The sequence below is a fragment of the Rhinolophus hipposideros genome (assembly GCF_964194185.1).
Source record: "Rhinolophus hipposideros genome assembly, chromosome: 24".
NCBI lineage: Eukaryota > Metazoa > Chordata > Mammalia > Chiroptera > Rhinolophidae > Rhinolophus > Rhinolophus hipposideros.
This window is the reverse complement of record NC_138070.1, coordinates 17,946,916-17,966,822: the sequence shown is the minus strand read 5'-3', so window position 1 is coordinate 17,966,822 and position 19,907 is coordinate 17,946,916. Positions and strand designations below refer to the sequence as shown.

At 41.3% G+C, this 19,907-nt stretch overlaps 1 protein-coding gene across 2 annotated transcripts in view; it reads left to right on the top strand.

Annotated features, from left to right (window-relative positions):
• Positions 1-75: 75 nt before the first annotated feature.
• CHEK2 (checkpoint kinase 2) overlaps positions 76-19,907 on the top strand; it is a 40,327-nt gene continuing 20,495 nt past the window's right edge. The window contains exons 1-5 of one of the 2 annotated variants that reach the window (XM_081037405.1): positions 76-160; positions 2,321-2,696; positions 15,382-15,506; positions 15,625-15,772; positions 18,183-18,273. In XM_081037405.1, the coding sequence (XP_080893531.1) occupies positions 2,327-2,696; positions 15,382-15,506; positions 15,625-15,772; positions 18,183-18,273 (734 nt within the window). In that variant the 5' untranslated portion in view covers positions 76-160; positions 2,321-2,326. The remainder of the gene's footprint in view (positions 161-2,320; positions 2,697-15,381; positions 15,507-15,624; positions 15,773-18,182; positions 18,274-19,907) is intronic. The other variant, XM_081037406.1, reaches the window with a different exon arrangement.

The window sequence follows — 19,907 nt, the reverse complement described above, 5'->3', positions numbered from 1 at the left end:
AGCAGTGAGGCTATCGTGGACGGCTACATCCGCTGCTCCTCATTGGTCCGGCAGAGGCGGAGGAGTGTTTTGATTGGCTGAGGGTGGACTTTGTATCTGTTTAGCGCCAGTCCTCTAGTGGCGGTAGCTGTGAGTCCGTGGCTCCAGGTGGGCGCACGAGGTGAGTTATAGTGGGGATCTTCTCCCGGGTGTTTGGGAGTTCGAATCCCGCCCTCAGGGAATTAAGGCGAACTAACTCTCTCGAGCTTCCGCTTTGTGCTCTTTTTGAGCTTCGGCGGGGGTGGGGTGGGGTGAGAGGAATGCGTGGACGACTCTCTTCCTTTGTAGATGAACTTCCAGTTACTTCCTCAGTTACTTAGAAGCTGTAACTGGCCCAGACGTACAGCATAAGAAGGAACAAAGTTGTGCTCTGCAAAATCAGAGCAAAGTTGCTTTGTGAAGAGTTCTATAAATGTCAGTAATTATTACCATACTTTAGATTCAATCTTGAAAATAACGTATTGAGGACCCGTTTTTAGCAGATAGGCACTGCAGGAATTGGAAATACACTTACTTGTGTAGGAGGATGCTCTGCAAGTGTCCATAAGTAAGTGTGTGGAATGGGATGGCGAGGAGAGGGTAGGAGGGTACCAGTCCTCCCTGGGACTCAGTTTCTCTATTCGAAAAAAAAAAGATTGTGTTGCACTTGTAAGGTCTTTTCCGGCTGTTGGATTTTTGGGGATTGGAATTCTGTTGTCCCAATTATCAAGAATACTGGAGGAGGAGAGTTCATGTATCATCTCGTTTAATCGGAAAGATCTATCTACTTTATTCAGATAAGGTTTCAAGAGGTTGATTTACCTAAAGGTCATGCAAAGATTTTTTAGGCATCTGACTCCAGACCTATTTGCCTCTAACCACTCCACTGTACTTTCTCTACACTGAGACCAGTGTGTGATCCCGGCCTGGTAGGCCCTTATTTATCATAAGCGATGATAGTTACCTCTTGATACACTGTCTTTTGCCAGTTTTCAGGGCGGAGAAGTCTTGCTCAAAAAAACTGCAGAAGGACTCACTCAGCCTGGCTGAGGTAGTATTAGAGCTGCTGGAGTGCCAGACTCAGCTCTGGCATCACCTTCCTGGGGTGCTTTAAGGAAAACTTATCAGGACCTTTGTATCTGGAAAGCTGTGTAAAAACAGTCAGTGTGAGTAATCCTTACTGTGTTCTGGAGGAGTGGCCTGAGTGTGGGGATCGGGAGAGAATGTACCTTTAAAAAAATCAGATTGGTGATTTAAAATTAGGGTTGGAAAGTTACTTCGACTTTACTGTGGGTTCTGTTATCAGAGTGTAACTGTCCATCAAGTTAATCCTAAAGCAAGGGTGGGAACCTCTGTTTTGGTGTCCTGTAGCTCAAAGAATTGTTTCTGTAAGATTTTGCAGGGCTGGGAGGCCTTTTAGGATGCTGAAAAGGTGAGCGGATAGTTACTTAGCATCACAAAGGTCGAGGTAGAGTTGTTTAGAGCAGTCTTTGTCTTCTGCCTGCCTCCTTAAGTGGCCTAGCCCTTAGGTGTCAAGGAATCAATTTCCTGGAGCTAGTTTAGGGGAGGAGCATCAGTGACCTTTTTATGTAAATGTCCCCCCTGGAGTGGTGCAGCAAATAACAGTTTCACTTTGCCCATCTTTTACCCCAAGCCACCAGGCCCTTCCCCTTTCTCTTTCCAAAACATATATTAAATTTAATGTTGATTGTATTAATGAATCCATTTTAGGTTTCACTTCTGATTTTTAAAAATCGGGTGAATGGGGTCAGCTGGTTGGCTCAGTTGGTTAGAGCGCGGTGCTCTTAACAAGGTCGCCTGTTCGATACCCACATGGGCCAGTGAGCTGCCCCCTCCACAGCTAGATTGAAAACAACAACTTGACTTGGAGCTGATGGGTCCTGGAAAAACACACTGCTCGCCAATCGTCCTTGATTAAAAAAAAAAAGAAAAAAAAATTGAAAACAAAAGAGTGAATGTAAGCGTTACAAATCTTTTCTTTCTCCCTGAATCTCTTTCCTCTCCCTAACTCAATTTATTGCTTTTCACTTATTTATAGCCTTTGAAGATTTTTTTACCCCTGTGGTTTTTGACTCACAAAAAAACTGATCCAGTGAAAGTGATCTGACGAAAAACTCAGCCCAGAAGAACTAAAGATGTAGACTTAAAATTTTAAGTTTTGCAGAGCATGCTTGCCCTGAGTTTTTTTTTTTATTGCCATCATAATATTCCCATCCTTCATTCTTGAACTTCAAGTCTTGTTTCTTGAAACTTACCTTATTGTTGGACATTTGTTTTTGAGGTCGCGATGTCTCGGGAGACGGATGAGGAGTGTCAGCAGTCCCATGGCAGTGCCTGCACGCAGTCTCCTGGCAGCAGTGCCTGTTCGCAGTCCCAAGGCGGCTCCTCGCAGTCCCATGACCTCTCCTCGCAATCCCATGACCTGTCTTCACAGACCCAAGGCTCCGGCTCACAATCTCAGAACACTTCCAGCTCCTCCACCAGCACAGTTCCCACGTCCAGCCAGTCCTCTCACTCCAGCTCGGGGACACTGAGCTCCTTAGACACAGTGTCCACTCAGGAACTGTATTCTATTCCTGAGGACCAGGAACCTGAGGAATCCGTCCCTGCCCCTTGGGCTCGATTATGGGCCCTTCAGGATGGATTCTCCAATTTTGGTAAGAACCCTTTGTTATATTAACATGGTGATATTAATATTGTGTTCAGAAAAACAATTACAGACATTTGTTGCAGCAAAAAGCTGAAGACTGCCAGTGTGGGACCTGTACAAGTCGATCCAGGATTATGGGCACTTGTGCCAAGTCTTGAACTTGTGCCAGGACCTGTCGTCTTCCCTGCACTAAGACAGCTCCTACCCACCTGATGTTGGGACTATTCTATTTAACTTGCAGAATAATCCTATGAGGGACTATTATTATTTTTACTGCCATTTTACAGAAGAGCAAACTGAGGCTTAGAGAGAAATTCATTGACTTGTCTACAGTCTTACAGTCAGGAGTTGGGAGAGGCAGGATTTGAACCTATGACTTTCAGACTTTAAGCCTGTGTTTTCCACCTGTCATTGTGAAAGAAGTGAGTAGGGCAAGAAAGGTAATGAAATTAGTTAGTAGCCAAAGGGGACTGGAACTCAAGGGAAGCTTGTTACTGTATGAAATGAGTGTGAGAGAATCTGGTAGACAGATTCAAAATGTTTGAGTGGGAAGAAAATAAGGGTGAGGGAGGGTGGTTGGCGGAGTGGGGGCAGGCTGAGGGTGCTGCAGTCAGAGATACGGGTTCAAGTCCTAGCTCTCTAGCTGTGTGATCTCAGGCAAATGATGCTACTTCTCTGAGTCTCAGTCCTCATCTGTACAATGGGAAAATAATGTTAAAGATGAGGAAGATAGGCCAAAGGTTGGGATTGAATGGGATTGAAGGGAGAGGTGGGTTAACTTCCCAGATGGCCTTAATTTTTTCAGTGATATAGGATCCTCTGAGAGGGAGGACTGTGAATTTGAAATTCAAAGAGGTCTAGAATCCCGGTAAAGAAAAGAACTTAACCTAAACTGTCAATTCCCTTGCGAAAACTAATATATTTATTTCTTTTCTCCCACACACTCTCACCTGTAGCCTCTTCTCTACTAGGAGGAGGGGCCCATCCTTCCCTGGGTTCATACCCCTAACTGCCTCACTGAGAGCTGGTCTCCTTACCTCCTACCTTGCTCTCCCTGCCCTCCACACATCTGCCTGAGGTCTCCTAATGAGCAAAGGTCAGAGCAGCCTCCCATGGGAGGCGGTCCCTTGCATTCTCTGTCCACCATCCCTGGACTGAGTGTCCTGATAAACTCTCCATGCCCTTTCCCCCAACTGCCCCAAAGTTCCTGGTTTCTAACAGAAATACCACAATTCATTTCTTCCTTCCCCTCTTAATAGATGCTGAGGTTGTTTCCAGTTTTTGTTTCCTTAAGCAAGACTGCAGTGAACTGCCTTGTAACCGGAGTTGTCTCCTTGGTCAGTTGAGAAATGTATCTCCAGGGTAGAGACTGAGTCAAATTCCTGGGTCATAGAGTAGGAATGGCTTTACTTTGTCATGGATATAGCCATATTGCCTTCCAAGGGGCAGTTCAATCTATCCTTCCTGTCTTGCCTCCTCCAAGAAGCCTACGTGCTAGCCCCAGCCAGGGTTGCTTAGGCCCTGAATCTATGCTTCCCTTGGACAGCCTGCCTGCATTGTTGTTTTCATGTTTGCCTCTCTACTAGACTACAAACTCTTTTCAAGTGATTAATTTGATTTTTTGAAGAGGTCATATTTATATTAGGTACAAAATTCAGAAGAGATGCAAGGTGTTCATCTAACTTCTGTCCTTCCCCCAACTACTTCCCAGTATTGCTGATTTCTGTGTAGCCTTCCAGAGATATTTGATACATATACAGAGGGTGGCAAAAAAATTTATACACATTTTAAAAAAGGAAAAAACTATTAAAATTGTAATACTCAATATATACCCATAACAAAAGATGAATACAAGTCATTTGTATACATTTTTTTGCAAGCCCGGTATTAGCAACTAAGTGTCTACATGTTATCTTTATTTTTGTACTAATTCACAACAATTATTTAGCAACTTGCTTTTTATACTAAACAATGTATCTTAGACATCCTTTCCAGAGTGTAAAGATCGTCTTTCCCTTTTTATGGATTTAAAAATTTATTGAACCTACCACGCTTAATAATGAATGTTTAGTTTGTTTATAATCTTTTGTTCTAAGAATAATGGGATAGTTAATAACTTTGTACGTGTCCTTATGTCCTTTCATAATACATATGATTCTATCTGTAGGATTAATTCTTAGAAGTAGAATTTCTGGGCCAATGGGAGTTCGCATATATAATTTAAAAAAATTGAAGTGAAATTCACATAATGTAAAATTCAGCATTTTAAAAGAACAGTTCAGGGGCATTCAGCACATTATAACTTTCAATCACCACCTACTTCCAAAACATTTTCATTACTCCAAAATGAGACTGTACCCATTAAGCAGTAACTTCCCATTTCCCGTTCCTGCCCCTTCAACCACCAATCTGCATTTCATTTCTATGGATTTAACTATTCTGGATATTTCATATAAATGTGGTCATACAATATGTAGCCTTTTGTGTCTGGCTTCTTTCACTTAGCATGATGTTTTCATGGTTCATCTATGTTGTACCACCATATATGAGTACTTCATTTGTTATTATGGCTGAGTAGTATTCCACCATGTAAATGCCACAATGTGTTTATCCATTCATCCATTCATGAACATTTGGGTTGTATCTATCATTTGGCTATTGTGAATAGTACAGGTATAAATATTCGTGTATAAGAATTTGTTTGGGTCCCTGTTTTGAGTTCTTTTGCATATATACCTGGGAGTGGAATTGCTGAGTCAGAAGGCATTTCTACCGTATTTCCCCGAAAATAAGACCTAGCTGGACCATCAGCTCTAATGCGTCTTTTGGAGCAAAAATTAATATGAGACCCAGTCTTATTTTACTATAAGTCCCGGAATAATATAATGTAATATAATACTGGGTCTTATATTAATTTTTGCTCCAAAAGATGTATTAGAGCTGATGGTCCGGCTAGGTCTTATTTTTCGGGAAACAGGCTATGTTAAACTTTTTGAGGAATGGCAAACTGTTATCCGTAGTTGCTGTACCATTTTACATTCCTACCAGGAATGTGTGTGGGTTTAAGTTTCTTTGCATCTTCACCAATACTTATTTTCCTTTTTTTATAATTTTTATTGGGGAATATTGGGGAACAGTGTGTTTCTCCAGGGCCCATCAGCTCCAAGTAGTTGTCCGTCAGTCTAGTTGTGGAGGGCACAGCTCACTGGCCCACGTGGGAATCGAACCAGCAACACTGTTGTTCAGAGCTCACACTCTAACCAACTGAGCTATCTGCCCGCCCTTATTTTCCTTTAAAAAAAAAATTACAGCCATCTTCATGGGTATGAAGGGGTTGTGTATGTTATTCTGATAGATCTTGCCAAATTATCCTCCCTAGATAGTGTATAAATTTTATTCTGATGGGCAATGTATCAGAGTACCAGCTTCTTCATACCTGTTACCAATATAATGTAATACGGGACGATCTGATCACTGAAATATGGAATCTTAACTTGTCTGTACATATTCTTCACCCTTTTTCTATTGGATTGTTTGTCTTTTTCTTATTTATTTGTAGGAACTTCATATATACTAGGGAAATTAGTCCCTTGTCTGTGATCTCAGTTGCTAATATCTTAAGTCTGTCGTTCCATGAACATTTACTTGCCTACCATATGCATTGTTCTAGGAGCTGTACTCTTTTTCAGGTATAATTTTATTTTTATTAGGTTCAGGTGTACAAAACAATATACTGATTAGACATTTACACCCCTCACAAAGGGATAACCCCACCAAGTCTGCTACCCCTCTGACATCATTCATAGCTGTTACAGTACCATTGACTACATTCCCTATGCTATACTTTACATCCCGTGACTATATATATATATATATATATATATATATATATATATATATATATACATACATACATACACACACACTGGGGGTGCCAAAAAAATGTGTATACATGACTTGTAACAATTGACGACCTGAACTTTTCGCCAACGATTCATGGCTCTTGCATCACGACAACGCACCAGCTCACACGGCACTGTCTGTGAGGGAGTTTTCAGCCAGTAAACAAATAACTATTGGAACACCCTCCCTACTCACCTGATCTGGCCCCCAAAGATTTCTTTCTTTACCTGAAGATAAAGGAAATATTGAAAGGAAGACATTTTGATGACATTCGGGACATCAAGGGTACTATGACGACAGCTCTGATGGCCATTCCAGAAAAAGAGTTCCAAAATTGCTTTGAAGGGTGGACTAGGTGCTGGCATCGGTGCATAGCTTCCCAAGGGGAGCACTTCGAAAGTGACCCTAGTGATATTCAGCATCAAGGTATGTAGCACTTCTTCTAGGATGAGTTCGTGAACTTAATTGCGTGGTCTCGTATATTTGTAGTTCATAGGCAATATTATCCTACATCAGCTTCAGGTGTACAGCGCAGTGGTCAGGCATCTATATAATCTATGAAGTGATCCCTTCGATAAGTCCAGTACTCATCTGACTTCCTACTTTTAAAACATTACTGATTATATTCCCCATACTGTATTTCATATCCCCATGACTATTTAGTGACTACCAATTTGTACTTTCTAATCCCTTCACCATCTTCCCCATCCTCCAACCCCCTTCCATCTAGCAACCATCAGGTTTTTCTCTGTATCTCTGAACCTATTTATTTTGTTTGCTCATTTATTCTGTTCTTTAAATTCCATATATAAGTAAGGTCATATGGTATTTGTCTTTCTCAGTCTGACTTATTTCACTTAGCATAACCCTCTAGGTCCATCCATGTTGTCACAAATGGTTGATTTCATTCTTTTGTATGGCAGAGTAGTTCCCCATTGTATAAATGTACCATAATTTCTTTATCCAATCAGCTATAGATATGCATTTTGGTTGTTTCTATATCTTGACTCTCGTGAATAGAGCTGCAGTAAACATAGGGGTGCATATACTCAAGTTTTTTGAATTAGTGTTTTGGATTTCTTTGGATAAATACCCGAGAGTGGAATTGCTGGGTCATATGGTAGTTCTGTTTTTAATTTTTTGAGGAATGTCCATATTGGTTTCCATAGTGGCTGCACCATTTTGCAATCCCACCAACAGTGTGCGAGGGTTCCCTTTTCTCCACATCCTCGCCATAACTTATTTGTTGATTTATTGATGATAGCCATTCTGACAGAAGTGAGGTGGTATATCTCATTGTGGTTTTTATCTGCATTTCTCTGATGATTAGTGACATTGAGCATCTTTTCATATGTCTATTGGCCATCTGTATGTCCTCTTTGGAGAAATGTCTGTTCAGCTCCCCTGCCCATTTTTTAAATTGGATTTTTTTTTTGGTGTTGTATGAGTGTTTTAATGCATTTTCGATATTAACCCCTATCAGATGTATCATTGGCAAATGTCTTCTTCCATTCAGTAGGATGTCTTTGTTTGTTGATGGTTTCCTTTGCTGTGAAAAAAGTTTTTAGTTTAATCTAGTCCCTTTTGTTTATTTTTTCTTTTGTTTTCCTTGCCCGCGGAGATATAATTAGTAAAAATATTACTAAGGGTAGTATCTGAGAGTTGACTTTCTCTATTTTCATCCAGGAGTTTTATGGTTTTGGGTGTTACATTTAAGTGTTTAGTCCATTTTGAGTTTATTCTTGTATATGGTGTAAGAACGTGGTTGAGTTTCATTTTTCTGTACGTATCTGCCCAGTTTTCCCGGTACCATGTATTGAATAGACTTTCTTTACCCTAATGTAAATTTTTCCTTCCTTTGTCATAGATTAAATGAGCATATAGGCATGGATTTATTTTTGCTTGGTTCTCTGTTCTATTCCATTGATCTATGTGTCTGTTTTTATGCCAATACCATGCTGCATTGATTACTTGGCCTTGTAGTATAATATGATAGGAGGTCGCACAATACCTTCAGCTTTGTTCTTCTTTCTCAGGATTGTCGTGGCCAGTTAGGGTCTTTTATCGTTTCATATAAATTTTAAGATTTTTTCTAGTTCTAGGTCCATTGGTGTTTTGATAGGGATTACATCGAATCAGTAGATTGCATTGGATTATATGGACATTTTAACTATATTAATTCTCCTATCCATGAGCATGGTCTATGTTTATTTGTACCTTTTAAAATTTATTGCTTTGGGCCGGCCCAGTGGCTCAGGTGGTTGGAGTGTTGTGCTCCTAATGCCCAGGTCGCTGGTTCGATTCCCACATGGGCCAGTGAGCTGCTCCCTCTACAGCTAAGATTTTGAACAAGGGCTATCTCTGAAGCTGGGCTGCCGTTATTGGCTGGTGGACAGTGTGAGTGGCCGGCAGCCATTGTGAGTGGCCAGCAGCCCGCCGGAAATGCTGTCAGCTGCTGTGAGCAGCCAACCTACAACTGGTGACTGACTGCCTCAGCGGGGGCAGGAGGGAAGGGGGCGCAAGGCTCATAACACCAGCATGGGCCAGGGAGCTGTGTCCTCCACAACCAGTGATGAACAACAACGGCTTGAACCGGAGTCGGGGAGGAGTGGAAAGAGGGGGGAAATTTATCTCTTCAATCTTACAATTTTCTGAGTACATGCCTGTTACTTCCTTGATTAAATTTAATGCTAGATATTTTATTTTTTTGATGCTATTGTAAATGTGCTTGTTTTCTTAATTTCTCTTTCTGATAGTTTCTTATTGGTATATAAAAATGCAACAGATTTCCGAATATTAATTTTGTCTCTTGTACTTTACTAAATTCATTCATCAGTTCTAATATAGTCTTTTGGAGAAATCTTTGGGGTTCTCTCTCTGTATAAGTATCCTGTCATCTGCAAATAATGACAATTTTACTTCTTCCTTTCCCATTTGAATGCTTTTCTTTTTTTTGTCTGAAAAAAACCCAAGTTCTACTGTGGCTAGAACTTTGGGTACTATGTTCAATAAAAGTGAAAATGGGCCTCCTTGTCTTGTTCCTGATCTTAAGGGGAATGCTTTTAGCTTGTCCCCATTGAGTATGATGTTAGTTGTGTGTTTGTCATATGTGGCCTTTATTCTGTTGACATATGTTCCCTCTATTCTCATTTTGCTGAGATTTTGTTTTTATCATAAATGGATGTTGGATTTTGTCAAATGCTTTTCTGCATTTATTGATATGACCATATGATTTTTATTTTTCGTTTTGTTTGTAGTGTATCACGTTAATTGATTTGTGGTTATTGAAGCAAACTTGCATAACACAAATGAATTCCACTTGATCATCGTGCATGATCTTTTGAATGTATTTCCGAATTCGGTTTTCTAATGTTTTGTTGAGGATTTTTGTATCTATTTTTATTAGAGATGTTGGCCTATAGTTTTCTGTTTTTGTAATGTCTGTGTTTGATTTTGGAATCAGGGTATGGTGACCTTATATATAAAATAAGCTTGGGAGCCTTTCCTTCTATTCTCCTATTGGATTTTTGGATTAGCTTGAGGAGAATAGGTGTTAATTCTTTTCTGAATGTTTGGTAAAATTCACCTGTGAAGCTATCTGGTCCAGGACTTTTGTTGGGAGCTTGTTGATGACTGAGTCAATTTTATTGGTGGTAATCAATCTGTGCAGGTGATCTGTTTCTTCTTTATTCAGTCTTGGAAGATTGTATGCTTTTAGGAATTCTTCCATTTCTTCCAAATTGTCCATTTTGTTGGCGTATAGTTGTTTGTAGTATTTTCTTAAATTTTTTTCTATTTCTGTGGTGTCGATTGTCACTTTGCCTCTTTTATTTCTGATTTTATTTATTTGGGTCCTCTTTTTCTTGATGAGTCTGTTTAAAGGTTTGTCAATTTTGTTTATTTTTTCAAAAAACCACCTCTTTTATAGATCTTTTTAATTATGTTTTTGGTCTCTTTCATTTATTTCTGTTCGGTATTTATTATTTCCTTCCTTGTATCCCTTTGGGCTCATTTTGCTGTTCTTTTTCCAGTTCCTTAGGTGTAAAGATAGACTGTTGATTTGAGATTTTTCTTAGATAAGATTGCCTTGCTATGAATTTCCCTCTTAGGACTGCTTTCTCTGCATCCCATAGATTTTTGGGTCATTGTGTTTTCATCTTCTTTGTCTCAAGGTATCTTTTGATTTCTTCCTTGATCTCGTTGTTGACCCATTCATTATTCAGCAGCAGCATGTTATTCAGCCTCTGTGTGTTTGTGTGTTTTCTGGTTTTTTTCCTCGTAATTGATTTCTAGTTTCAAAGCATTGTGGTCAGACGCTTGATATGATTTCATTCTTCTTAAATTTATTGAGGCTTGTTTTGTGGCTTAACATGTGGTGTATCTTAGAAAATGTTCCATGTACACTTGAAAAGAATGTATATTCTGCTGCTTTGGGGTGAAATGCTCCAAAAATACCAATTAAGTGTATCTGGTCTAGTGTATTATTTAAGACTGCTGTGTTTTTTTCTTGTTTGTTTGTTTTTTTAAGATTTTATTGGGGAAGGGGAACAGGACTTTATTGGGGAACAGTGTGTACTTCCAGGACTTTTTTCCAAGTCAAGTTGCTGTCCTTTCAATCTTAGTTGTGGAGGGTGCCGTTTAGCTTCAAGTTGTTGTCCTTTCAGTCTTAGTTGTGGAGGGCGCAGCTCAGCTCTAGGTCCATTTGCCATTGCTAGTTGCACGCGGCACCGCCCACCATCCCTTTCAGGAGTTGAACCCTCAACCTTGTGGTTGAGAGGACGCGCTCCAACCAACTGAGCCATCCAGGAGCTCAGCGGCAGCTCAGCTCAAGGTGCAGTGTTCAATCTTAGTTGCAGGGGGCGGAGCCCACCATCCCTTGTGGGACTCGAGGAATTTAACTGGCAACCTTGTAGTTGAGAGTCCACTGGCCCAAGACTGCTGTTTCTGTGTTGATTTTCCATTTGTAAGATCTGTCCATTGGTGTCAATGGGGTGTTAAAATTGCCTACTATGATTGTGTTACTGTTGATCTCTGTTACTGTTGATCTTTATGTTGGCCAATATTTGTTTTATACATTTAGGTGCTCCTATGTTGGGTGCATAAATGTTTACTTCAGCTTCTAGTTGTCCTTTCAGTCTTAGTTGTGGAGGGTACAGCTCAGCTCCAGGTCCAGTTGCCATTGCTAGTTGCAGGGGGTGCAGCCCACCATCCCTTGTGGGAGTTGAACTGGCAACCTTGTGGTTGAGAGCCCACTGGCCCATGTGGGAATCGAATCGGCAGCCTTAGGCGTTAGGAGCATGGAGCTCCAACCACCTGAGACACTGGGCCGGCCCCTATGTCCTTCTTTATGCTTGTTATCTCTTTGTTGAAAATCTCACTATGTTCCTTAAGCATTCTTAAAAATCAGTGTTTTAAACTCTGTCTCTGGTAGGTTGGTTGCCTCCATTTCATTTAGTTATATTTCTGGAGGTTTCTCCAGTTCTTTGGGACATATTTCTTCATTTCCTCATTCTGGCTTCTAGTGTTGGCTTCTATTTATTATGTAGATCTCCGTTGTCTCTCAGTCCTTCCTGGGTGGCCTTATGTAGTAGTGTCCTGTGCTCCATTGGCACGGTCTCCCTGATATACTGTGCGTGTGTTCCAGGAGTGTCTCTTGAGTGCATTGTATGTATTCTGTTGTGTTTGAGCCTTGATTGCTTTTGGCACGTGAGTGCGTGGGATTGACTCCCAGGTTGACTGACTGTGAGCATTGGCCACTCCCACAGTATATGAGCTGCTCTTTGGGACCTCACACCTTAGAGGAGGATTTGCCTCTGCCGGTCCTTGTGCCTGTTGAGACCCCTCTCCTCCTTACCCCCTTTGGGTATGCTGCTTGTGGGACTAACCAGGTAGTGCTCTGGTGTGGTCTGAACCTGGCCTCTGGGTGTGTTTTTTCTGGTGTTTCTTGGGAAGGGCTCCCGTGCAAGCCAATTTCAACTTTGCCTATTGCCTGCTTGCAGCTACCTTGTGGGTGTCACAAAGCTATGTGTGGTTCGCTGCTGCCTTTGCTGGACCTGGAGGCATGTGGAGGTAGCCTTGCTGTGAACGGAGGCTGGCTGCCACCAGTTTTGGTCCTGAGGCAGCTTTGCAAAAGGCCCAGAGACCCCTAGGCCTATTGCCACCCCCTGGGTGCCTGTAAATAAGGCCCAGCTGTTGAAAGAACCTCCTTCATTATGTGGGTTGAGCTGGTTGACCTGGTGTTGAGAGTGCCCTCCTCCATACAGCACTAGTCACGAGATGTGGCTGGTAGTTTTTACAAAGTTAATGCAGATTCAGTTCTTAACGCCAGTGCCTGGCCTGTGATCATTTTACACAGTGCCCCGAGAGCACTGTAGCCAGCCACCACTTACCTTGGGACAGTGCCTGGCTTGTGACCATTTTGTGAAATGTCCTTAGAACACTGTATCCAGGGCTCCAAACCCCTGACACTTGCCGAAATCCTCACTCAATATTGGCTGTGGCACAGGTTTTGATGTCACTGTCTACCACCAAAATCTTTCCTGGCTGTGGTGGGGTCCTCTGCTGCTGCAAAAAACCTCCATGGCTTGTGAGACGGGGAGCTGACCACCCACGTACCCAGAATGCCTCTGGCAGTGCAGCATGGTGGGATTCCAGAAAGCTTAAGGGTGTCCTCGGTGGTTTCTACAAAGTCATTACAGTCTCAGCTCCTGCACTGGGGCTCAGCCCATGACCACCCTGCAAATTGCCCCAGAACACCACGGCCAGCCACCACTCGTCTCAGGCCTGCAGGTTCCTGAGAGCAGCCCAGGAGATGCTGCGGTACAGGTCTTGGGTTACCGCCCACTAACAAACATTTCCCGGTCGCCGCAGGCCATTCACCACTGCAGAAAGGCTTCCGCAGCCTGTGGGGTGAGGCCAGCAGCCCAGTAGACAAGAGTGTCTGGGGAATGTAGCACCAGTTGTGCGTTGTGCGGGGACCCGGGGTGTCACCAAGGCAGTGTGCAGATACAGATTCTGCTAGACCAATGTGGTTTCAGACTTGGTTCTTCAGGGGAGAGCTTAACACTGAAGAGTAGGCCACTCGTGTGTGAGGCTCCACATAGGGACAACAATGGCTCCTGTTTCTCCAGGTCCCACCCAGAAGCTACGCCACCCAGTCCTTCCCCGCATGTCCCTGGGCCTCCCAAGCTCTGTCCTTTTACCAGAGGTTAGATGAATGCCCTGAAGCGGGAGAGTTCGTGTGTGGGCTCTACAAGAGGGAATCTGGATTTCTAGCCACCTTCTGCCCCACCAGGAAGGGCAGCCAGAGTCCTCGCTGATTTTCACTGCCGGATGCTGTGGGAACTCTTCCTGACACAGGACCGCTAGGCTGGGGAGCCTGGTGTGGGGCTGGGACCCCTCCTACTTCAGGGGGGCCTCTGCCACCAAAGTATCCCTCCCAGGGTTCAACCACCATCCGTGGGTTTGGGGGGTCAGCCCGCTTCGCATCAGCCCCCTTCCTACCAGTCTCGATGTGGCCTCTTTATATCCTTAGTTATAGGGGTTATAGTCAGCTAGTTGTCAGATTATTCTTGAGGTTGATTGTTCTATAATTGTAATTTTGGTGTGATCCTGGACGCAGCAGGTATAGTGTTTACCCAATCTGCCCTCTTGGACCACCTGTGGAGCTGTACTCTTAAATAAGAGACCCAAGGCTGCCCTCCTGGAGTACCTTCTAGCAAGGGCATTGGCGATACAATATATAAATAATCCAAGATAATTTCCAGTTATGGTCCATACTTAGAGGGAAACAAAACAAGCTATCAGTATGATAACGGGTGGTGAGGTGGGAGTCTGCTTACACAGCAAACTAACTGGGAGATAATTTGAGTCCAGATGCAAAGACAAGATCTTATCCATTCAAATCACTGGGAACAAAGTAGGCAAAGGCTACACAAGGCAGGTTGGTTGGGAGGCAGGTTGGTTGGGCCTGGCGTATGTGGGGCAGTGAAAGGTGGGGCTGGCTATAGTGCGCAAGGGGAGGGGTACAAGGTAAGGCTGGAAGGGATCCGGCCAGATCCTGAGCCTCTCTCCTGCCATGAGAAGAGGTCCAGATTTTTTTTTTTCCTTTCCCCCCCTCCCCACTCTGGTTCAAGCCGTTGTTTCTCAGTCTAGTTGTGTAGGACACAGCTCCCTGACCCATGCTGGTATTATGAGCCTTGCGCTCTCCCTGGCTGAGGCAGTTGGTCGGATGGTCGGCTGCTCACAGCTAGCTGCTGGCCCTAGCCGCGCAGTGGGCGCTTCTGGTGGCACAAGGTAGCCTACGGCAGCACAGCAGCCAGCAGCCCAGCTCTCCCTGGAGCCGTTGTTCACCATCTTAGCTGTAGAGGGCGCAGCTCACTGGCTCACGTGGGAATCGAACTGGTGACCTCTGTACTGGTGACCTCTGTGTTAGGAGTACTGCGCTCCAACCACCTGAGCCACCACCTGGGAAGTGTGGATTTTATGCTAAGTGTGACTGGATGCCTCAGGAGGGTAATAAGTAGGAAGTTATAAGTATTTTTCCAAATGATTAAAAAATGTTTAAGAACTTTTAATGACTGCTTATTTCATGGTTATGTATAAACCATAATTTATTAAACTAATTGTTGGAAATTTGTGTGTTTTCTTCTAAAATCTTGATAAACAAATCTATAATTTTGATTGCCTTCTTAGGCGAATTTTCCTATTAATAGAGTTTATGAGCAATTTTTAAAGGTGTTTGCTACATGAAATTTAACAGCCCTTTGGTGTGTGCTTTTGTGTTACAGATTGTGTTGATGACAACTACTGGTTTGGAAGGGATAGGAACTGTGAATATTGCTTTGATAAGCCAGTGCTGAAAACAACGGATAAATACCAGACTTATAGCAAGAAGCACTTTCGGATTTTCAGGGTTGGTGACAATTATCCTTTCATTTGGGAGAGTTGGTAATCTAGTCATCACTCTTAGATATCTTCCCACTGTAACTCTCCACTATTAAAACTTTGAAATAAAATGTTCTCTATTTTAGGAAATGGGGCCTAAAAACTCTTACATCGCATACATAGAAGATCACAGTGGGAATGGAACCTTTGTAAATAGAGAGCTTGTAGGGAAAGGAAGACGCCTTCCTTTGAATAACAATTCTGAAATTGCACTTTCAGTGTGGAATAATAAAGGTAATATTATCTTATGGTTTATTGGATTTTTTTCCCCTCCCATACAAAAGGAAAATTGACATCGTGTTCTTTGTAGAATATGAGTTAGGTAAATCAAGTAAGGTTAGCAGTCAAGATTCAGCTCAGTCTCAGTTGTGTTTTTAAATTATGGAAAAGTTCTATAAAGAGTGATTTTCTAAGGTTTAATTGGTTTGATTAATTTTATTTAAAGCTATATGCTGTCAGTTGAATTATCGTGTTGCTTAAGATAGTTTATAGTTCATTGATTGTTGCAATTTATCCCACATCAGTCTTAGACATCTGTGTGTTGTTTTAGGCCTTTAATTCGTCTCCCTTCCTTATTCTTCCATTCATTCCTTCCACGTATTCATTTCTACATATATTTATTGAACTCTTATTACATGCTAGGCATTACACTATGATTTTTCTGTAAGAATCTCAATTTAGACTTTGTATCTTCTTAAATCCCACTTGGTTATTCTCTGCAAGTGGAGGTGTTTATCATTATCACATAGTGTTTTATAAGTATCCACTCCTAAAACTTTGCTAATATCACGTCTAAAATGAACAGTTGGTTATTCAGTGCAAAAACTTCAGTATAGAAAGTATAATTGACAAAAACAACCTATAGAGTTAAACGCAACTCGCAGTGATTTTAAATCCTTGGACAAGAGGAATACTTTAGTTTCTTTAATTAAAAAAACAAAAAGAAAAAAACCCAAAACTTCCCGAAACTATCTGAGTTAAATGACTGGGAAGGATATGTGTGTATATGGGTTTAACACCTTGAAAATATAGAATCCCATAGGCACTGTTCCACAAATTCTGATTTGGTAGTTCCAGGTATTTAAAAAATCCTACCCATATGGTTCTCATGCAGCCAGTCTTCAGACTGGCATCTGAGACCATGGGTATACTGGGCATCATAATGTGCATTTTATGATTGACTTAGTTTTACCTGTTTCTGACTATTTTGTTCCTATCTGGTAATTATAGTCAGAGCAGCTGCACAGGGTTTTGCTGGTCAAGGGGATAATTGGGCACTGAAATCTGGTTTGCCCTCCATGTGACAAACTGTGTGCTACCTTTTTCTCATTGGTCTGCCCAAAGGGCACCTCTTCTAATTTGAACAAAGGTGTTATATAGGCTAAAGGTGGCCCTGACTGAAATAGACCAAACTGGTACTGCATTCAGCCTATTTACGTTTTATTAGGTATTTGCTGATATTTGTACTTTAACATAAAACTCTAGGTTTCTTTGAAAAGGTGGGATATCTGGCCACACTGAGCCTATAATCCCATTACTCAGATATTTGCAGGTGTTGAGCAGAGGCTGGCTCCGCTAGATGGATGATGTGTTTTCCTGCTCCACCGTGTCTTACTCAACCCAGTCTTACCTAACTTCAGTGGGCAACTGAATTTGCAGCCCCTGAAGTAGACCTTGACATTTATGAGAAGTACATGTCCAGAGCCCCTCAAATTCCTAGATTCTCAGAGGCCACCGGAACATCTAGCTTCATAAATATCCGTAAACACTGAGGAACAATTGTATCTTGGGTGGCCATCAGGTCTCTTTGACTAGGCAAGTGACTCTCTCATAAGGAGCAGCCTGGAATGATGCATACTGAGGTGGCTGAAAATTGTGCCAGAGGCTGGATCCCTAGGTGACTGCAGGAAGGTCAAAAATGCATCATCTGCACGCTGTTAAACTTAAGATTTCTCTGTTAAACTCTTTCAGAATCTTATAAGCAGTTGCAAATTTCCCATTGATGACTTTGTAGAATTGAAATATTTGATAATTGATTGCAGGCTTGGCCCACATGGATGGTTAAATTATTGAATGAGTAGTTTTTTTGTTGTTTTCTTTTTCTGAGATACAGCCTGAATAATGGAGAAATAAAGGGGACTTTGGGGGAGGCAGTGCTCTTTATTTCACTTCATAAAGTACCATATATGTCAAGGTATAAATGGCAGAGAAGATAATGCTAGTTTGGTGACCAATGATGTAGTTTTTATTGGGATGTTTATTTGCTTCTGTGGAGCAATTTTTTCTAGGCTCAAATGAATTGCTTTTGGGTACCGGTCTTTTGCCAACCTGCACAGATATTTTATATTAATGTGATGAATTAATGTTCTGAGATCAAGAAATGAGACTAGCATTTATGTCTGGATATTCTGCATTACACTGAGACTGATGCTGTGTATTTCCATTGAAGAATGAAACTTAACTGTCATCATTTTTCTTGGGTTTCACGATATATGTTGGCCTAGCTAAAGAATTCCTTTAGGGTTATATGTTAACTAATAAAAACAATTGTCTTATATTCCATGTGTTTGCTAAATTTTAGGACCATTTATCTTAATGTTTATTGAATGCATTAATGAGACCTATTTCTGCCCTTTTTCCTTAGTTTTTGTATTTTTTGATCTGACTGTAGATGATCAATCAGTTTACCCCAAGGAATTAAGAGACAAGTACATCATGTCAAAAACTCTTGGAAGGTACGTAATTTACTGTTTTAGTGGAAACTTCACTTAATTTTTTTTCTAAACATTTGTCATCGCGTTGTTTTTCATTCCTGGTTTTATAACATCCATTATCTGCTCATAACATATTTTGTGGGGCACCTATGCGTGGATCGGTGTGTTACTGAATTATTTAATAACGATCAACTGAAATGAAGTTTTTTTCTAAATTTTGTTACAACTTTTTAAAAGCAACTTTAGTGAGATGGAATTCGCATACCATACACTTCACCCATTTAAAGTATACAATTCAGTGGTTTTTAATATATTCAGAGTTCTGAAACTTTTACAACAATCAATTTTAGAATATTTTCGTTGTCTTCGAAAAAGAAATATTTACAGCATTTGCGCCCTCTTCAGAATTTGTGATACCTTGAGATCTGAAATGAAACTGACCATTGAATAGGACAAACAAAGTTCTCAAAAACTTTTGGTCTCGGGACCCCACTACTGAGGATTCCAAAGAGCTTTCGTTCCTGAGGCTTAATTCTGTTGACATTTACTGTGTTAGATATTAAAATGGAGATATACTAATAATTAAAAGATAAATTCATTATCATTACATTTTTGCCTGCTTTTTTCTTTTCGTTGTTTTTTTTTTGTTTTGTTTTAAAGGAGGCTGCAGTTCACAGTGGCCCATGTGGGGATCGAACCAGCAACCATGGTGTTATTAACACCACACTCTAACTGAGCTAATCAGCCACCCAGATGAATAACATTTTTTAATGAAAAATAAGTATTTTTAAAAAGATTACTGAGAAGAGAGGCATTGTTTCACATTTTTGCAAATCTCTGGTGTCTAGCTTACTAGAAGATGGCTATATCCTGCTAATTTGCTTTTTCATTTGTTCTGTTTTAATATCACATGCCATGTACCATGTAGCCTCTGGAAAATTTTGTATGCTTACGAAAGAATGAGAATGAAAAAGGCAAATAATGTGTTCGTATTATTCTGAAAATTGTTTTGACTTTGTGAACACCCTGAAAGAGTCTTGGGGTCCTTTAGGGGTTGCCTGATCATACTTTGAGAACTACTTCCTGAAGGAAGATGTCAGGACACCTTCACATCGCACCGTGTCCTCCCATTCCTTCCCCCTCCCCCAAAGGCCTCTCTACCTACTGATATTTTTAGAAACACGAAAGTAGAAAATAATACAAGGAAATAATCACCCATGTTCCTGCTGCATAGAATCAAGCATGGTGTGTTCTTTATGACCATCTATGGGAGATATTTTAGTTTATGGACATTAAATTCAGTAATTCATTGCTGTTTCCATATTTGCATTGGTCGCTTGGAACCTCACAGCCAAATTTGTGCCCTCCCTTAAGAAATGTATGGGCCTCTTATGTTTTTTAAGGGGGGATTCACCCCAAATCCTCTAACTTTTAGTAAGTGACAAAAACTTAAATGAGTCATTTAAGAAATTTATTGGCTCTTGTAACTGGGAAATACAGGGACACAGATGACTTCAGATGTGGCTGCACCAGGAGGCCTTTGAGCTTTATTTCACTCTTTAAGTTCTGATTATCTGTTTGGCTTTATCTGTGTCTAGATCTAAGGGCTCCTACGATGTTATGAGGGCTCTGGCTCCAGCGCTTGATGCACATTA